Source organism: Strix uralensis, chromosome 18, assembly GCF_047716275.1.
Source record: "Strix uralensis isolate ZFMK-TIS-50842 chromosome 18, bStrUra1, whole genome shotgun sequence".
Lineage (NCBI taxonomy): Eukaryota > Metazoa > Chordata > Aves > Strigiformes > Strigidae > Strix > Strix uralensis.
The window spans coordinates 1,800,715-1,820,586 of record NC_133989.1 but is presented as its reverse complement, the minus strand read 5'-3'; the positions used below and the strand labels follow the sequence as shown (position 1 = coordinate 1,820,586).

The following is a 19,872-nucleotide window of genomic DNA, read 5'->3' as shown; positions in this document are numbered from 1 at the left end:
GATACCAGTTTTACAGTTGTATGTTGACATGTGGACCCACATACCAATTTTACAGTTGGAACTTATTATATTGGAACAAATTTAAGTTTTTGAGAGAAGGGAGTAGATATCCTTCATGTTGTGTGGCATCTTGGTGCTCTTAATCAGTTGGACCATTAAACCACTGTTACACAGTATATAAATCTTGATAGCAGGTTCCAGATAAGTGGTGTAAGCTAGATAAAATGGCAGGGATTGATGCCAAGGGATTTGTAAGGCTGTGGCAGCAAAGGCGAGTATGGAGTTGCCAGGGCAGTAGCTGCTGAGGTTTGGTGTCGCGGAGAGTACTTCATCGGTCTGTTCTGATGTGTCCATCCTTAACACCTTGAGAGTCGTGAACTCTCACTGGAGAGACAAATGTGTGGATACGTGTGACTTTGGGAGATGAAGGGCAGGGAGTTTCGGATGATGCTGACCGGACAACAGAGCTGCGTGGCTGCGAGAAATGTATGTATGCACTCCTCCATGTTGATGTATTGCTCCTCTCGTATTTGTACTTTGCAGGTGGGATAAAATTCAATCTGAAAATATTAGTGCCACTGATTACTGTCAACACACCCACATTTAAGACCTTTTTCTCTCTTTTGGGGTGTAAGAGGAGGATAGTTTGGAGCATAACTTCCAAGATATGCCATGCTGCTGGCGCTAACTAGCCTTTTTTTGGATAGTACTGTCAAATTTTATGAAAGGTGATCAAAAGTCCTGTGAATTCTTCTCAGCTTGATGGATGCTTTGTTATTTGGGTCATAAGCATCCTTTCTAAAATGTGGATGTTTAGGTGATTATTAGAATTTCTCCACCCAAGATCTTAGGGTGGTTGTGGGGTAGACTCGGAGATGTCAAGCCAAGGAAATAACATGTTTTATTGCAAAGTTAAAAATCTTGTGCTTATAAGTAGTTAAGCTTCAGATAACATTAATTTCATAGGTCTGATCTATTGCCAGTTTAGTTTGGGTGGGGACTCAAAGTTTTGTGATCTGTGGTCTTGGATTTGCCTATTGCTCTTCTGACTTGAAAACAGTATTTATAGCCCCTCAACCACAATATAGCAAGGGAAATAGCTGGTTTCAATTGGCTTTCGCTGTTTGAGGATTTCAGCTATTCAGTGTGCTGCACATAATGCTTGTTCCCTTGAGGAAATTGTGTTACAGAGTGCTCTTCAATAGTTTGTCTCTGTCAGCGTGGTTATAAGTGTAGTACCTCTTTCAAAACCAAACTTCACTGAACCCAAATGGTAAAAACTGACAGCTGTTTTACCCAAGTAACTGAAGACAGGTTTTCTTACAAGTCTGTAGTAATTTAAAGAAATGTTTCTCCGGGATGTTAGGAGCCACTGGAGGATTGAGCTTCAAATCTAGTCCCTTTTAACTTAAATTATTTGAAGCCTGGTAAAAATAAGCTGCATCCTGTAATGAATGTGCAGTCTTTCCAGGCAGTAGTTGTATTCTGTGGCATTCCTTCATCATGAACCTGTTACTTAATTTGGTACAACTTGGGGTTTGTCTGAGTCTTTGAAAAAACAGGTCTGTAAGCTTGTATTGGATTTTGTAATACTGTCATTTCCTTCCCCATACAGGACTTGTGGAAGAGGAAACACAAAGATTTCCAAATGAATAACCGAAAGGAAGATATGGAGATTGCTTCCCACTACCGTCATCTGCTGCGTGAGCTTAACGAGCAGAGACAACACGGCATCCTCTGTGACGTTTGCATTATAGTCGAGGGGAAGATATTTAAGGCTCACAAAAACGTCCTGCTTGGGAGTAGTCGCTACTTCAAAACGCTGTACTGCCAGGTGCAGAAAACCTCCGACCAGGCCACAGTCACCCACTTAGACATTGTAACCGCACAAGGTTTTAAAGCAATCATTGACTTCATGTACTCTGCACACCTCGCCCTGACCAGCAGGAACGTCATTGAGGTGATGTCAGCTGCTAGCTACCTGCAGATGACAGATATTGTACAAGCCTGTCACAATTTCATCAAAGCAGCTCTCGACATAAGCATAAAGTCTGATGCCTCGGATGACCTCGTCGATTATGAGCTCGGAGCCCCTTCCAGCAGCAGTACGGATGCTTTGATTTCAGCAGTCGTGGCTGGCAGGAGTATATCTCCCTGGTTAGCTCGGCGAACAAGCCCAGCAAACTCTTCTGGAGATTCTGCTATTGCCAGCTGCCACGAAGGAGGGAGTAGTTACGGAAAAGAGGATCAAGAACCAAAAACAGACAGCCACGAAGATGTTTCATCCCAGTCTCTTTGGTCTAGTGACATGGGCTATGGGTCTTTACGTATCAAAGAGGAGCAGGTTTCACCGTCACATTATGGAGGGAGCGAACTACCTTCTGCCAAGGATAGTGCAATACAGAACGCGTTCTCTGACCAAGGAGTAGGGGATGGCTGGCAACCCACTGGGCGCAGGAAGAACAGAAAAAATAAAGAAACTGTGAGGCATATTACGCAGCAAGTGGAGGATGACAGCAGGGCAAGTTCTCCCATGCCATCTTTTTTACCTGCCTCAGGATGGCCGTACAGCAGTCGAGACCCAAGTAAGTCCTTCTTCTGATTTTTCATGGCTGAAATTGAAAATGTTGAGTTAATTAGATCTGTTTACGGTATGATCTTATCAGTCTTTGAAATGTATTAGCTTGCCAGGAATGGAAAAATGTCAAAAACTGTGTTGCCAGCAATTCAGAAGAACCAAGCACTGCATGGTTCAGTCAGGAACTTCAGCATCGCAGGCTGGTTCTCCTGTGAAAGAAGTTGGTCGTTTTGTTTTGGCCTTGAACATAGAATGGCCTGAATCACCCCCAAAACACCATTGTAATTGTTGGAATTTGTGAGAGGAAAGGTTGGAATTTATTTTAGCTGGTGTGCAAAGTGATGTCAAGGTTGAAGAATTTTCCTTGCATAGTAGATTGATGGTGTAATTACACCACACACAGGTGTAATTTAGTCTTAACAATGCTATCTTCAGTACTTCCTGATATTCAGGTGTCACTTTCTCATGTGTAAGAAAACCACCATAGCTTGTTGCTGGTAATGGCGAGATAAGTGTTTGGTAACTCTTAAAAATAATGTGGAGTTTTGAGGTGTTACTAAGGCTTAAAATGTATTTTGATGTGTGACTACCTGTAGTCTGAGTGGCTGCTTTTAAATTGTGTAGCCAGGGAGAAAAATGTTTTCTTGGCTTCTTTTGAATCTTCAGTAGTTATTTTTCTGTCTCAAGATAACTGTTCGATTTGATTCATTCATCACTGGCAATTAATAGATCCAGGAATCCTGTTGACACAGGAGTTTGGGTGTTTTTCCCTAAGGCCTTTAAGGGATTGCGGTATTAAACTCCCTGAAGCTGAAGAACTTTGTGCTGTGAGTTAGCCTGTGTTTCACTGCATACCAGAATCCAAGTCAGCCAGGAGAAGGGTGTGTGAGATTATATACCCTTATGTTGCCAAATTCAGATGAAAAAAAGCAGTATAAATAGTACTGAAAGTCTGAAGAGTCTTTATGGGCTGAAAAAGGACATTTAAGTTGCTTACATACTGAAGTTTAAATGTGGTTTTCATTGAACGGGTAACCTCTACAAATGTCTTTAGATTTATTATGTTTTACATTATCTGCTGCAGCAAGCTTGCATGTAATTATTGTAATTGGCTGATGATAAAATCTAAACAACATGAGTTAGAAGAAAAATGCGAGATAACAGTGATTTATGATGAATCCTGTCTTTATAATGCCTGTATTTTAGGATTGTTTTGAATGAGGATTCAGCATGGATTGCCTGGTATGCTGTTCACACGCAAATATTTTTCACTTTCATGGCGTCCCATGAAAACAATTCAATCCCTTGTACTGTCCGTGAGGTGTGTGTGGGGGGGTTGGACAGGTATATGACGTAAAACCACACGTGTCGGAGTGACAGCTCTGACCGTCTTAGTAAATGGGTTATAAATTAAATGTCTTTACTGAAAACAATGCAAAATGTAAGAGATTGACATAACGCTGAGGGATCTGGTGGAGTTGAGAAGGGTCAGTGTGAGGTTCATGGTTGGACTAGAGGAGCTTCGAGGTCTTTTCCAACCAAGATGATTCTGTGAGATTGTATTACTGGAAGCTGAATGAAGTTTAGATTATTTAATTCCTAATTGTTAAGGAATTAAGTAGAAGCGGCCTTTTCGTTGTCAACTGTTTGCAGATGAGAGGAAGATGGCTTTGGGTGTTGACTCAGTGCAGTGCTGAGACAGCACATCAGCAGGCACAATCAAATTATTTGTTCCAAAACTTGTCTTAAGTGCGGTTTCCAATAAAAGAGGTGTTTCTAATGATGGGAAAGGGGAAAGTGAATGGTGGTGGTTGGGGGAGTAGTTTCAGTATCCACTAGTGCTGGTAAAGCAAAAGGAAAAACTGAAGAGCAACCCTTCTCCCTGTCCCAAACAAGAGGGATGCCAGAACCGACTGGGCCCAGGGGCTGCGTGTGCTGGCTGTGGGCAGCCGGTCTGCAAAGCAAAAACAACCATGCTGGGCGGGGGGGATGTTGGGACACTGAGCTGCTCACAGTTTCCCCAAGTTGGCCATCTGGAGAGGTGAGCTGAGATAAAATATTCCTTTCTGCCCAGCTGAAAAGGGACGTTTTTGTGCTCTGTGGGGCCTGAGCTCGTGGGATGGGTGTGTATCTGCATGCTATGGGGAAGCACGCAGGAGGAACCCTGCGTGCATTTTAGATTGAATTTGCTTGTCTTTTGGGGGACTTCTTGGGTATGAATTCAAAGGGTTTGAGATCTGTGTGTGTTCAGTTTCATCCAACACTTGGACATCTCGTCAGCAGCAAGCCTCTCGACTGCTTCTGTCCGTAGATGCGTGGTTTGGGTGAAATCAGAACTGGTGAGGTTGCTTCTCTTTCAGCATGCAGTGAAGGCGTCCCTACTCCCCCAAACCATCTCTGTCCTGGTCCCTACAAGCAGGAGGGTCTTTTGGGCTCGCATTAATATTTCCCATCTCCAGCAGGTGGAAGCAACCCTCTTGTGAACTGCTCCATCTCCCGGGTTGCCAAGCTACAGGGTTCTGCTTAGGTTCGTTATTGGTACCCCAGGTTCTTTATTTTTCTGCTACGATTCAGAAGTAGTCGAGGGGTGTTGCAAGCTTAGGTCCTGTGCATGAAGAAAAAATTACTCTCTTGTGTGAAAGCAGGTAATGGCAAGCGTCTGCACTGTGTAATGAGTATTTAGGATGTATTTAAATTTCAGCTTGAAGTTGTCTTTGATTTAGTAACGTCAGGTTTCATTCTTTAAAACAGACTTCATAGTCTAGGGCTCTTTTTTTTTAAACTTCATTTATTTAGAAGTGTCCGTGTCTGTATTGTTCATGTCTAAGATGAAAAGGTACTCCTTTGCTGAGGAAATGGGTGTTGAATGTTCTTTCATAAGTAGCTAAGAGGAAAAAAGTTACCTAGAACTCTTTGTTCTTTGAGGCTCCTTCTCTTTTCTGATCTATTCAGTTATTTTAAGATGCTCCTTGTTCAGTCTGAAAGCCCTCACCATGGGATAATTTGGGTACCATTTGCAAATGCCTCTATACTGGAGGACTAACACAGACCTTCTGGCAATGCAAAAACTGAGTTAGGCGAGAGAGGCCATCTTAAAAGTTCAGTGTTGGTGTCTTCCTTCTGAAATTTTCATTGCATTTCAGCACGATGCAGGCAGTGTTTTGGAAGGTGAATCTTGCAAGTAACCATTGCATCACCCTTTTAATTCAGTGGTTATTTGGGGCAGTATACTTCACAGATTAAAACTACTCTCCTACTGCTAGGTAAGGATTACTTAATTGATGTTATGTTGCAAAGAAACTCAAAGAAACTTTGCATTTTTGAAACGACTAACAGCTGGTTTGTAGTGGTGCTTCTTTCAGTGGGAAACAGATGTCCTTATCAATATAGGCAGGGTGTATTAAAGTGTCCCAAATACATAAGTAGACTGTGCTTAAATATGATGCAATGGGGTCTTAAAGTCACTGTTTTTTTTTTAATTGAAAGGATGAGAAAATTCTTTCTGAATCAGTTGATTCATTTCCAGATGTTGGTGGGGTCCTGCTGAGAGGCTTTGAATTTGATCACACTATGGATGAAAATAAAAAGGAGTGTCTGGAGTAGTCTTACTAATGGTAATCTAACATCATGGAAATAGCCACTGAAGCAAGAGATTGTTCACATCTCCTGTGGAGAGTGTATCTCCTTCATCCAAGAAAGAATGATCAAATAGGATTTGCAAAAGAATCCGAACTAAATCGAGATGCTAGATTGAGAATGTGATTAAGCTCTCGGTTCCTACAGGGTGGTATCAGTCACACACAAAGATTGATGAGGACCATCTTTTCATGCTAGTTCCAATTTGTTAATTTGGATTCACTGTTTAGCATAAAACACATTAGGTTTTTCCTTTCTCATCCTGTTTGGGTTGTTCAGGATGTCAGTCTGTCCTTCCTTGTACGAAACATTCATATATATGTTTTCCTCACCAAGCCACATTAACTTGGAACAGCAATCCTCCAAAGTAAACTGAAGGATGGGCTTTTATAAATAATAACTTTCTTCATAACTGAGCCAAGAAGAATTTCCTCCACAGACTTGCCAAAATAACAGATCTGTCTTTTATTTTAACCTTTTTTCTTGAATTCCATAGGTTTTCTAAAGAAACACACTGCTATTTGTTAGTCTTAATATCAAAGATGCTTACAAAATTCAGAAGTAGTCTTGTGCCTTGAGCATCTTCATTTTCTTTAGGTTGCTGTTGCTTTAACACTGCTGGATAAAGTTTTTACAGGATTACACGTCCTGAGTGCATGGACTACAGGATCAGGTGGTATTTAAAAGGTTCTCGCCAAAGAGGATAGTTATCTTCACTAGAAGAGCTGTTAAGTTAGCAAAAATTGCTGGTTTTGCCTCTTCATATAATGGAAAACTCTGTCATTTGGAGGGTGTCTTTTGAAGAATTTATTGATGGCTCTATTAATGTGTTAGCTCAAGCATAGTAGTTATGATTCAGGAATTTATTTCGAAGGAAGTACTCCCACACATCTTCTGAGTGTTTGCACCCTAAAGCTGCAAGTGAATTTTTGTGTGCCAATTGACTGTGAAATGAAGCTAATTATTTTCAAAACAGAACAGTCATTTTTAGAGATGCTACAGTTTGAGAACTTTCTGCTTTACTTTGGTTACATGTAGTGAAATTGTTGTATTCTGTAAGAAGAGCTTCAGGACTTAAGTAAGCCCAGAATAGTGACCTTCATGCGGAGGATGGACAGGACTTCACTGTATCCTTCTGACTTTCTGAGTTCCTTTAATATTTTCCCATCAAAATCTTTAATTATGCACAAGTTTCCTCCCTTGTGGTGAGGAGACATTTCAGTTCATCACTTTCCAATGACACAAGCTGATTTCAGTGCCTGCTGCAGGGAGTTGTGCTACTGGCTCTCCGTGAAGACTGGAGGCAGCTGGTGTCGGAAGCCTTTTCCTATCCCTTTTTCTGTCTTCGTTTCTAGGGAGCAAATTATGATTACAGGAGTTGTTGGCGAGCACAGATGCTTAACAGTTGGATCATATAGTGAGCTTATATTTCAGAAGGCTTCTGAGGGAGGCAAGAAAGAGCTCGGTCTAGATGAACTCTCAACTGATTTTGTGCAGGTGAGGTCTCTGCACCTGTCTGAGCGCAGGTAGGTGAATGTGTAGATTGTCATTTTATAGGATAATTTTATTCTTGCAAAAAAGTCTTTTTCTCACCAAGCTACCAGGCTTCCTGTAACTCTTTCACCTTTTCAATGCAGATCTTCAAATCTTTCCTTAATTTTTTAAAAATTACTATTATTATTTAAAAAAACAGTGAAAATTCCATTGGTCCTGTTGTGATATTTGGCAAGCATATTAGTCCCAGTAGTGGAATAGAAGTCTTGCGTAATGACAAGAGGGAAAACTTGAGTGTGGTGTCTGTGTTCAGGATTCAGGTGTTTAAGGAACTCTTGCAAGATTTTTGTTTTGCAAAACCTGTATAATACTTCTGGCTTTACATGATGCTTTATAAACAACCAGTTTACCTGTCCTGAAGAGCTGGTGTTTAAAAGAGAAGAAAGATGATTATCTGCAGCCTAGAACTGAAGGCTAATATTAGTGAAGAAATAAAGAAAATGTAGCATGAACAAGCTCAGAAAGAATGGGGTTTTGCAATCAGTGATGGAGGCCATTTAGTGCGAAGGATTATGCCAACATGGAATGGAGATAAAGGGAAGGAGAGGTGGCATGGCATAGGAGAGAAGAGAATAAGGAGCAGGAGGAGGGATTATAGAACAAGAGAACTGAGAACAAAGAGCCTGAATTTGGTGTAGTACATGTGGTATCTGAGACAGACTGAAGAGATGAGGGAGCAACGTTAAACCAGAACATGCCTGTGCCAGGAATACCTGTTGAGCATCAAGGCACAATGAGTGAACTGATTTTTAGGCTTTTGTACCAGCTAGTCCCATTAGAGATGGATAAACCTCACTGAGACTAACACTCTCCTGTCCAGTCATTCTTCACTCTTCTTTTTAACTTCTGCAGCCCAATATTAAAAACCTTTTGCTCCAGCTTGAAATGCAGCTGCAGAGTAAATTAACAGTGTTCCCACGTGCTGTTCTGCCTTGCCTGTCTCCCATCAGTGGCACGCTGATCCCTCTACGCTGGCCTATCCAAAACTTCTCGCCCTGCTCCTCAAAAAGTGTATGAAAACCATATTTTTTGAGATGTGGTATCACATACTTGATATTTACTATTCATCCTACCTAAAATAAAGATATATTGGTAAATTGTGGATTTTTATGGGGCGAAAACAAACGTATTGAAGGAGTGCGAAGGGAAGTCTTGGTAGGTAGATTGAAAGCATGCGGTGTTGAAATGATCCGCGTAGCGTGGCAGCCAAAAAAAATCACTGAGTCGGAATACAGACATTTACTCTTCATTTAAATTGATGTTGCCTTGAAGAGATGGAGCCTCCAATCCATCTGCCGTGGTCTGAGTTGTGGTTGCAGTGTAAAAACTGAAGGCATGTGTTTAAGTATTTGTTACAGCTGCGAATGAGAACTAGGCTGGTTAAAATTTCTGTTGTCAGATTAATATCTGATGTCCTAAAACAACATGGGGTCAACTTTTAGTAGTTTCCTACTGTTAGTTCATTATTTAGATCATTCTTTTAGGCTCAGTTTTGGAAAGATCACTTTTTAAGGAGGATAGATGTTTTGAATCAAAATGTTCAGCTTACCGTAAAGCTGTTGGAGTATTTTTGAGGGTAGGTAACAGTAAATTACAAATTGCCTGCCACTTGGAAAATTAAGTTAATTACTGCATTTTTCCACCTGCTTTTCATGAAGATGTAGTTACAGAGCAAGGTACTAAAATTTGTTTTGCTACAATTGAGGGAGTTTTAATGATGTTTTTATTGGGGAGCTATTTCGATGCCTTAAGCAGTGGTAGTTGGCGATGCCAGGCTTTCTTTCGCAGCCAGACCTGGAGGGGTTACAGATTTGTGCTCTAATGCCACCCCCGAAATCAGCTTAGCCCCTGTTCTGCATTCCTCTGGCGCTTACCGAGCTGCCCAGGTTTCTAGACCGTCTTTGGTACTCTCTTCATGTGCGTGAAGTATCCAGTTTGCTGTGTGGAGGTGGCAGCTAGTTGCAGCAAAATGCAAAACCAAGCCAAAAAAAACCCAAACCACCGAGCCCCCCGACCGCTGTGTCCGTATGCTGAATTTTGCAGAAACATTGCAGAGAGGGCTCAGTGAATAATTTAGGTTCTCCGTATCACCACAGTTACAGGCTAACAAAATTATTAGGATGCAGTATTTGCAGGAATAACTCTTTTGAGTTGCTGTTATTAAAGGGTTAGGTCAGGTTATTTTCAAGTTTGGAAACTAAAATCATTGCTTTAAACCCAGACACTTATTCCCTGGCTACACCCTGGCTTTAAAATGGTTCCACCCTAAACCAGCTTTAGCTCAAAGCTCAGTGTCTGTTTCCTTTCCCCACCCTGCATTCCATTTTCCCCAGGCTCCAAAGCCCTCCTCCTCCTCCTCTTCCTCCTCCCTGTGGTAGCAGCCCTGAGACTGTTAATCTGCTTTAACTCCAGAGATCAGAGGCACTTCCCCTCTCTCCAGTGCCCTTCTCACTATTTCGTTTGTTCCTTGTGCCAAGGTTACCCTAGGCTCATCTTTACAGAGATGTCAACCTTTCAAAAAAGATATTTTTTTATTCTTCTTCTTGTTTCTTTACTGAAATTACAAGTGAGAAATCAAGGTTTTAGAATTTTAGCGTTAAAAAAATTCTAATCCTACTTTGCATTCATCACTGTTCAGGACTTTCACTTTCCTATCGGAAGTGCTGCTTTTGCATTAAAACATAGCAGGAATTAATTCTTTAGATGCAGTGCCTAGGAACCCAGCCCAAAAACTAACTTTGCTGCATTGGTCTCAGATTATTATTTTTTTTTAACATCTCTTACAGGCACTTATTTCAAAAGGTAAATATTTTTCCTGAGGATTTTCAAAGGTTGTAACTCAGCATCCTGTCATATCATGAGTACTAGCGTTCATATTTAATGTGATACTTGAGTGTTATATTTCTATCCCTTCATGTTTCTGTCCATGTGCAGATGTGCAGCAAGAGACTGGAGCAGTAGAGAATAATATCAGTCCTTTTACTGTGTGAGTTATGAGACTTAGAAAAGAGGTTAAGCTCGCAGTCAACCTCAGCGTTTTTAAAGTGATAGTCTGCTTGAAGTTACTGACAATTCTCTGCATATTTTGTGGAAACAAGAGTGTGGCTTAAGGTATTACTGCACTGCCCAGTCATTCCTGCTCCTGCAAGGACCACTTTATTATTCCATTTTAGAATAGTTTCAAAACCAATTAACTCATCCAATTTAACCACTTCTCTCTTCTTTGGATTTGGGTGTTTTGTTGTATCTTTCTTTGGGGAAGATGAGCTTGTTGACCAGGTTTACTCTGTAGCCCTACGAGCAGTTGAGTTGACGTCACGAACAGGCTGTGGGAGAGCAGCAACAAGCAGCTGGGTTTGGGGCCAGGAGCTCCTTTTGCTGACACAGATCATGGAAAAATAGCTGCAGAATTTGATTCAATGTTAGAAAAACAAATATTACAGGAAAGAGATAAAAACTGATTATTTTCTTCAGATACTTGGAGGAGTGGAGGGAATTTTCCAGTTGATACTTGTAGACTGATTACTGTTTTGAGGAAAACAAAGATATATTTGTGCTTTTAGAATACCACTGCAGAAATATCAGTGTAAAACCAGATTGTATTTGTGTAGAACAAGCCTGTTTTATTTTAGAAATGCTATTCTAGAGGTATTGAGGAGAATGTTTCTGTTGGTAAAACATAGATGGAGAACATCCTATGGCTGTAGGCTTGAAAATGATATTCAAGCCTGTATGATGAATGCTGCCTTTCAGTTGGCACGGACTCCCCCTGAGCACTCCAGAAATAGTCACAGCATTGAAAATTTGCAGTTTTATGCAGGATGTTGTTTCTCAGCGATTCAGATCCCAACAGTGCAGGGCAGTGTCCCAGGTCACTCTGCTTTAAATCAGGGTTGAGAAGCTGTAGCGGGACTCAAACCTGGAAGGAGAGGGATGGGAAAGTGCAGCCTGAAGGAGACCACGCTTTTGGTTCCATAAGCATTCACTTAAGATATCTTACGGTCTTTAACATAAAGGCAGTTTTTAATGATCATATATGTTGTGGTTAAATATCTGTGTTTGCCTGATAGTTTCCCGAGTTGTGAAATTGGAGCTTATTTTGAATGCTGTGCACATTTATTATATCCACATGTGTACTATTATGTTTGTAAAATAGTGCTAATCAAAACCAATATAGCTCATGGCATCACTTCTCCATGTAAATACTACAGTATGTGAGAATGCTGGGTTTTGCTTAACAAATAGTAAGTTGTGCAATGCTTTTGAAGGATTCCTGCTAGAAAGGAGGGGGTATCTGAAACACAAGCTTCAAGGATATTTTTAGCAGCTGGTAAAAGATTGTCATTTTTTTTCTACCAGCCAAGGTGCTCCTTTTTTTTTTTTTTATTCCCAAGAAAAAAACACTAGGAAATGAAAAGTTTTTTTTTTTTTTCCCTGTGAGTTTAAAAATTAATTATATCTTTTGCACAGAAGGAGATCAAGCCAAATCTTCCTAAACCTATACAAGAAACATCATCCCTGAAATTTTAGATGAAATCTACTGTCAGACAGATCTGTGTAGATACTTGACACAAATAGGTAGAAGAACCTCAGAAAATTAAGTCTTTGATTTCATCTGAGTTTTTTCCAGAAGAGTTCAGCTCAGGTCATAATTTGGCAGTGTCCTTGAAAGAAAAGCTGAGTTTAAGTGGCTCCCACTTTCCCTTGGTACTTAATTGCACCCCCACGCTCTCCTGCAGTTGTTCCGGTGAAAATGTCTGTACAACCATGTAGTGAACCGGATTGGGGAACTGATCTGGGTTTAAAAATAACTTTTTTAATAAACCAGTTTATTTTTAATATATTAGTTCCTGTCTCAAGTTCACCTCACAACTATCCACATAGTCTTGGTACAACTGAGGGAGTAGCAGGGGAGGATGCAGGAATGAGCATTTGGGGTGGGAGAGGTTGCTGATGTTGGGGCCTCTTCCCTCACACCCCTCTGCCCTCTCTGCTTGTCATGTTGTAAACAAAAAAGTACATTTACTACCACACTAAAAATTATCCAGCTGTGTGCAGGAGATCCTAAACAACTACCCAGAAGGCGTGAGGCCTGCGTCCATTCCAGGGAGCTTCCAGGCTGATGCTGTTCACTTTGTTCGTTAGCAACTTGGGCGGTGGGATGGAGCGAACCCTCAGCAAGTTTTTGGATGACACCAGGCTGGGAGGAATGATTTGCTGGAAGGCAGCGGTGCCAGACACAGCGTGAATTCAACAAAGACAAATGTGAAGTCCTGCATGTGGGACAGAATAACCCCGTGCACCAGAATAGGTTGGCAGGCAAGGAGCGAGAAAGCAGCTTTGCAGAAAATGTGTTCTGGTGAGCAAGGAGCTGAAGAGGGGCCTGCGTGCCCTCGCAGCAGCGAAGGCTGGCTGCATGCTCAGCTGCCTCACGAAGAGCGTACGTAGCGTGTCAAGCATGTCTGGAGTACAAGATCCAGTTTGGGGATCTCCAGGAGAAGAAAGACTTTGACAAGCTTGAGCAAGCCCAGCCGAGGCTATCAAGATATCGTGTACATGGACAGGCTGAGACAGCGTGGTTTAACCTTGAAGAAAAGGGGGTGGATGGGTTGTCCAGAGCCAGACCCTTCTCAGATGTGTATGGAGAAATGATGAGAGGTAACGGACATGAGTTATAGGAAGGGAGATTCTCATGGGCTAAAAGAGCGGTTAATCGGTGGCGGAAGGGCCTGAAGAAGTTGTGGTATCTCTCCCCCTGCAGATACTCAGCACTTGATTATACAAGGCCCTGAGCAACTGGATCTAACTCCAAATGTAGCTGTGAAATCACTTTCAATCCAATTTATTCTATGATTTTTAAAAATGGACCCAGTTAATGCAGCAGTAACGCTGTCACAAGTCAGGACAGCTACTCGCTCGCTGTCTGTTCATGCCACCACTTAAGACGTAACTTCAGTTGCTCTTCTCAATCTGTACTTTCCTCGATGTTGCCTTTCTGTTCCTGACAGCAGAACTCGTGTACCTCAAAGTTTGTCTTTCCTTCCCTTCACCTTTCCACCCTAACTTATGTAGAGGGAGAATACTCTCTCCCCCTGTAGACTTTGCTGTGGGTTTTTTTAAATGTGCTTTGTTCTTACATGCGTTACAAAGAATAAGCAGTATGACTTGCCAGCCCCACTTCACATTTGCCTATGGGAGGGAAAGTATTTGGTGGACTTAGCTGGGGGTTCTACTGTTTATGACTGTCAAGTGTGCTTTACAAATAAGAGTAGGATATAAGATTATCCAGGGTTTCTTTAATTAGCTCCAGACAGTTGTGGGATCTTGCTGTCGCCCCTAGCTTTGGCAAGTGTCCACAAAATGCAGGCAGCCAGAGACTGTGGCTGGGTTTAGTTGACAGTGCTACTGCTGTTGGGTTAAAAGGATGCTGGTGAAATGGGCAGGGCGATGGCGTTAGTTCTGCTGAAGCACCTGAAGGCTTAAATTCCAGTGAAAGAGGTACTGCCGCTGTGAGATCGGGCGAGCTATGTGGAAAGGGTGAGGACACTTTCTGAACTTGAACTGCCGTTGTCTTTGGAGGTTGTGGGGACTCGTACAGATCCGATGAGTTTACTCCAGGTGCTGAGCAGCGATAACCTCCCGTTCAAAAGGGTGTGCTCGGAGGGATGGCTCGTGCTGTGTGGAAAAGCGCTACATCCGAGGGGAGTTGAGGAGAGGTTGGAGGGGCTCCTAAAAGCTTCCTGAAATTTGCTGGGGTGAGAGAGAGAACTTAGAGAAACTGGCTTAAAGCTTTGGCTATAAGTGATAAGCTAAATAGTGTTGCGCTCCTTTCAAGGACCGCCGCGTTTGCTGGCTGACTTGCCCCACCTCGCTGGCGGTCGGGTCACTTTGATTAGGTAGGCAGTCGCTTGACGACGCGTGTCACGCGACCTCATCATCCTGGAAACTCGGGAGACCGAGGGGGAAGCGTTACTGCTTTGTATTTCTGCCAAACACAAGGGGACTTTGAAGAGAAGATGACAGACTTCTTGGATCTCCTCTTACCTTGAGACCGTAATGAAAAGAGCAATATTGAGGCATAGCGACCTGGCAAAACGTTGCCTTTAGTTCTTGGGGAAGAGCTTGTTTCTGCTTTGAATTTTCCAGCAACAGATGTGATCTTGTATGGCTTTTATTCACGCCTTTCTTCTCATGCGTTTAGTCCTCCAGCTACAGATTTTTAGAAGATGTTCAACTATGTACATGAGAGAGCAGGAATGAAAGTTGAAAGAGGAGAAAATTACTTAAAAAAACCCCAGATTATGAAAGAGAATAATAGCATTGGGAGTCTGGGAAACAACAGAAAACACAACTGGGGGTTTACTGAAAAGGTAACAACACAATACAAACAAGAAATAAGTGGTGTGAAAGAAGCAGGGACTGAGGAGGTAGTTTGGTAACAGCTGAGTTTTAAACTGTAACGAGGGAAAAATGACTGAAGCAGGGGGAAGAAATACAAGACAAAAATGTTTTTTGTGTTAAAGTAATTAGTCAAATGGATTCTTTAAAATGAAGCTTTTCCTTGGTCTTTCTGAGATGACATATGTATTTTTTTGGTTGTTTGACTAGGTTTAATGCTTTTTACTGTCAGTTTTCTCCTAGGTGTTGGAAAACAATTTGTCACATGAACATTTCATTCGGATACTTTTAGTAAGTTGCATCACCTTTACTTCTGCTGTAGCCCTTTTCGAGGGGCTGGCAGATATCTATAGCACTGCCTGATTTTCTGACTAGTAGAGCTTGGTTTTCTCACACCTGGGTTTGTGACAGGAGCTCAGTTTTATATGACTCTGAGGTAATTTTTTATTTTAATGGTAGTAGCAGCTTGCCTGCTGATAAATGGGATTTCTGGTCTGGATTTGAGCTTCACGTAGTGTAGCAAAGCAAAGGAGTTTGCTGCGGATGTACTTCCCTTGCAGAGCAAGCAGACAGTTCACTTTTGTTTTGCCCAGGTGTAAATGTCTGCACAACAGCCACCCCGTCTGTGTTTGGGGTGTCGTACTGGCGTGAGCGTTATTCCTCTCTATAGATTTAATAAAGCCTGGTCAGCGTGGCTGGGAGTGACGTGTTTTGTTGTGCTGTGCTGAGCTGGGATGTGTGATCTCTGTGAGAATATATTCCTTTTGCGTTAGGCTTTCATGTGTAGATAAGAACTTCGCCAGTTCAGTGTTGCTTTGGGAGTTTGAGATGCATGGAAATACTGTTGCCAAAATTGTTAAAAAATAGGCCCTGTGTTTTATCTGAAAATAAAAAATTATAATAAAAAATATTCATCCAAGTCAACAAACTAATAAAGCTTTTCTAAAGCTTCCGTGTTTTGGAAAGTAGGCTGGTGTAGTAGAATAACTGCAAAATAATTATTTGCTAAAGAGACTAATGAGCTTGGTTTTTTAGAGCAGCATTAATCCCGTGTTTAGCTTGCTGCCCCGATCGGGATTTCCTGCGAGCGGTGCCTGGAATCTGTGCAGTCGCGGGGACTGTCTCAGCGGTGTGAAAAATGAGATGTGGAGGAGTTGGATGGAGCTCTCGGGCTGCCATGTGACCCGCTGCCTTGAATAATTGCAGAATAGAAGCTCATTTACTAAAGCTTGGTTTACGTACTGTTGAAGCCCTGTAGTAAACAGTTTAGATTACCAGGAAGTGACGGATACTTTTGATTCATATACTTCTTTGGCTAAATGTTGTAAAAGAAGCTGTATTCTAGTGAAAAGGGAGAAGTGGTTTTGGAGGCGCTGTGAAGAGGAACTTCATGCATTTTTGGGTTTTGGTGCACTGAGAATATTTTAGTCCTTATGTGACTAAGTGGATATTTATTTTGTCTTAATATGTATTTGATTAGGTTACATCAGCTATAAATACTGGAAGCTCTAAAGCCTCTATTTCACTGTCTGTCTCTAATCTTGGCTTTTGAGGAACATTTAATGTCTTGTTGTGGTTACAATTAATCTGCGTGTGTTTTAGCAATTAGTGTTTATGTGCAGCAGGCAGCAGCAGATTCTGGCAACTGTCAATCAGCATCTGTAATTGGCTATGAAAAAGGACGGGAGAAAACGCAAGGTGATTTACTGCCTGCCCGGTTATTTGGCAACACCGTTTTGTTGACAAACACGCTTTCTGGCCTGAGTTATCTGCTGTGATTTGCCGTGTGGGTGGTGAGGAGCAGAGGAATGGCTTTGATTTGATAAAGCTGTCTGTTACATTAGCAGTTTAATGGGCTAGAATTCACTTTCTTCGCCACCTTTTGTAGCAGCTGCTGTTTTTTAAACTCTTGTAACTTCCCTTTATGTGGAAATGTTTGTTTTTAAAACAAACTTTGTTATCATCTAGAAAAATGCATATACCCGTTAAACGCTCACTCGGTAACAGAGGGATGACAAAATATGTAAAAATTCAAAGCAATTGAATTCTTCTGCTTGGCTAAGATTTGATAAAACTGATCATATGAGATTACAGAAGCAAAACACGGACAGAGGAGGGAAAATGGTTTGGTTTAAAGAGAGAGCCTCTCTGATAGTTTGCAGAGTTGCTGCTGGTGTGTTTGTAGCCCCCAGCCTTGGGAGTTCCTTACATCTCCGGGGTGTAGGAGTACTCTGCTAATGATTGTTTTTTCCTTATTGTTTGCCTTGAGGCTTTTTGTTTTTGAAAGGAAGTGGAAAAACTTACCAGTAAGAGGTACTGGCAGTACAGCACAGCCCAGTAAAGTGAATGTGAACGTGTTAAGGGATCTGGTGTGACCTTGGCCGGGACTGGGGAATTCAGACTGATCCCAGCTCCGCGGGCTGGACACCTCGAGCCAGTCACCACGTCATTCTCTGGCAGTCACCACCTGTAAAATGAGATGAATATAATAATCTTCCTTTAGCTGATTTTCAGGTTACAGGAGGTAGGCACTGTACCAGTGTCCTCATTAGCATTTTTAATAAGGCTGTGTAGATTGATGTCTTGCCCTGGTTTGAAGTTGTCGAACGCTACAACCGAGTGCTGGTGTGCCACACTCTTCCTCTTCCCTTTTTGTGAGCTCTGCTGCCGTGAAACTTGTGTGGGAATAAGTTGATTGGTGTGTATGAGCAACACCTGAATTCCTTGTCCAGAGAAGTGCAAGATGAATTTGTGAAAGCAGCTGAGTGTTAATTTTGTACGTGTCATACCACTATTTTGAACTGTAGTAGTTGCCTCTCGCGTTAAGTAGATTTAACTGTATTTTGAACTAGGAGGCATTAAAATGTTCAGGATCTGCAAAACAACTTTTTCCATCTGATCACTCTTTATCAATGCTGTCTCTTTGGATTTGGATTTTTTTCCCTCTGCATCTTAATAGTACAAATGCTACAAAAACATCTGTTTGTTGGGAAGCTTTAGCCCTGTTTGCCAGGTCCTTGACTGGGTTTTGAGTGTGTCACCTCTGTTCTGCTGCTGCAGATTCTGGAACAGATAATTGCAATTTGGTTTACGCACTTTATAAACAGGGTAACAGCCCTTTTTGTAGATAATGTTTTTGTTTACTGTGAAGAACAGAGAGGAGTGTAAGAGTCGCGTTCCTTTACATAAAAATACATAAATTATTTAAGACTGTAAGAAAGTCAAAGTTCAAACAAGAATCTTTAACTAGACCTCCCCCAAAATGCAAAAATAAACTATGTTTTTGCAGGGAGGAATTAGCCTTATCATAGCTTTTTCATTTTTTGTTTGGGTTCATTAGTTGATGTTTTTGTTAATAGTCTGTTGTGCTGTTTATGCAGCTTCTTTGTAGCTACCTGTTGTCAAGTGGCTCATCTGTGTCTTTGTTTTTTGTTTTTAACTGCATCACTTCTGTATAAAACCCACCCTGTGATATATGCTGGCAGCCACTTATTACTGTGTATTTTTCAGATAAGTGACCCCAAGGGATCAATACTAATTAGCAGTCCACTATTACAGGGTGGAATTATTACTGGATTTTTCAAAACCTTCATCGTGGGGAAGAAAGGAAGGAATGAAAATTTGAACTACCGGAGTAAAATTATGGAAAAACCAGAACTTAAACATTTGAACGTCATTTCAGTGCTAGCAGACTATCCTGAAATCTTTGTTTAAAATAAATAAAGTTTTGTCCAGTTAGGGGTGGTAGGGGAGGTTGTACCCATCGCTCTCCCTCTGCCCTGCCGTCATAGCACGTGGTGCTGAAGTTCCGACCCGTTGACGGGGCAGAGGTGAAGGGTGCGGATGGACGCAGGCCTGAAGCACAGAAATCCCCAGGCGTGGGGCGGGTGCCGCTTCCTATCGAGCCTCTGAACTGCCGGCTTCATCTTCGGACTTTTGGAAAAGGGGGGGTGAGAAACAGCCCTCTCACATGAAAAGTGACAATAAAGCCAAACTAGGTGGTGACAAGTTCCTGGTTCTCAGTTATTCGGACCCGTGGTTAGGTGGGCACGCGTGGCCGGTGCGCCACATCGCAGGAGTTTGCTTGTGTCTCTGACGGCATCTTTTTGTCACGCAGGTGCTGACGTGACGGTAACAGAGCCCAGCAGCTCTGACAGCAGAGTGGAGCGATCGGACCCCTACGCCAGCGTGGACGAAGCCCTCCTGGGGGGGGAAGCCAGCTACATCTCGCAGCCCCTCACTCCGGAGAAGGAGGATGCGCTCCAGGCCGCCACCGTCGCCAACCTGCGCGCGGCTCTCATGAGTAAGAACAGTTTGCTGTCTCTGAAAGCCGACATGCTGGGAGAGGATAGTTCTCTGCTGTTTGAGTACTTACCCAAAGGCACGCATTCTCTCTCTCGTAAGTTTGTGTTTTTATATTTTTTTGTTAACTGATGCTTTAAGTGAAATCTTTAGTGAGAAGATGATACAGGCCACTGCCTCATTTATTACTACCGATATGTTTATATCCAGTTTTAAGTCCTGCTTAATCCCATTTTCCATAAAATTTGGAAAATTGTGTCTGGTAATCGATCCAACTTTAATGTTAACTGCCGAAGCCATAGAAAAAAGTATTCAGTGCACGTGTATGTAGTGCTTGTCCTCAAATTTCTGTTGTACTTGTTTGCAAAATGGTACTTAGAAACACAATACAGAGTATTTGAATC

The 19,872-nt window shown here is 42.0% G+C and overlaps 1 protein-coding gene across 7 annotated transcripts in view; it reads left to right on the top strand.

Annotated features, from left to right (window-relative positions):
- The window catches only part of ZBTB46 (zinc finger and BTB domain containing 46), a 59,369-nt gene that overhangs the window by 15,218 nt on the left and 24,279 nt on the right, over nt 1-19,872 (top strand). For all 7 annotated transcript variants that reach the window (XR_012631431.1, XM_074888295.1, XM_074888292.1 and 4 more), the window contains 2 exons: nt 1,616-2,585; nt 19,284-19,565. Coding sequence is in view for 6 of the 7 variants with exons in the window: in XM_074888295.1 (XP_074744396.1) it covers nt 1,616-2,585; nt 19,284-19,565 (1,252 nt within the window). In the remaining variant the exon portion in view is untranslated. The remainder of the gene's footprint in view (nt 1-1,615; nt 2,586-19,283; nt 19,566-19,872) is intronic.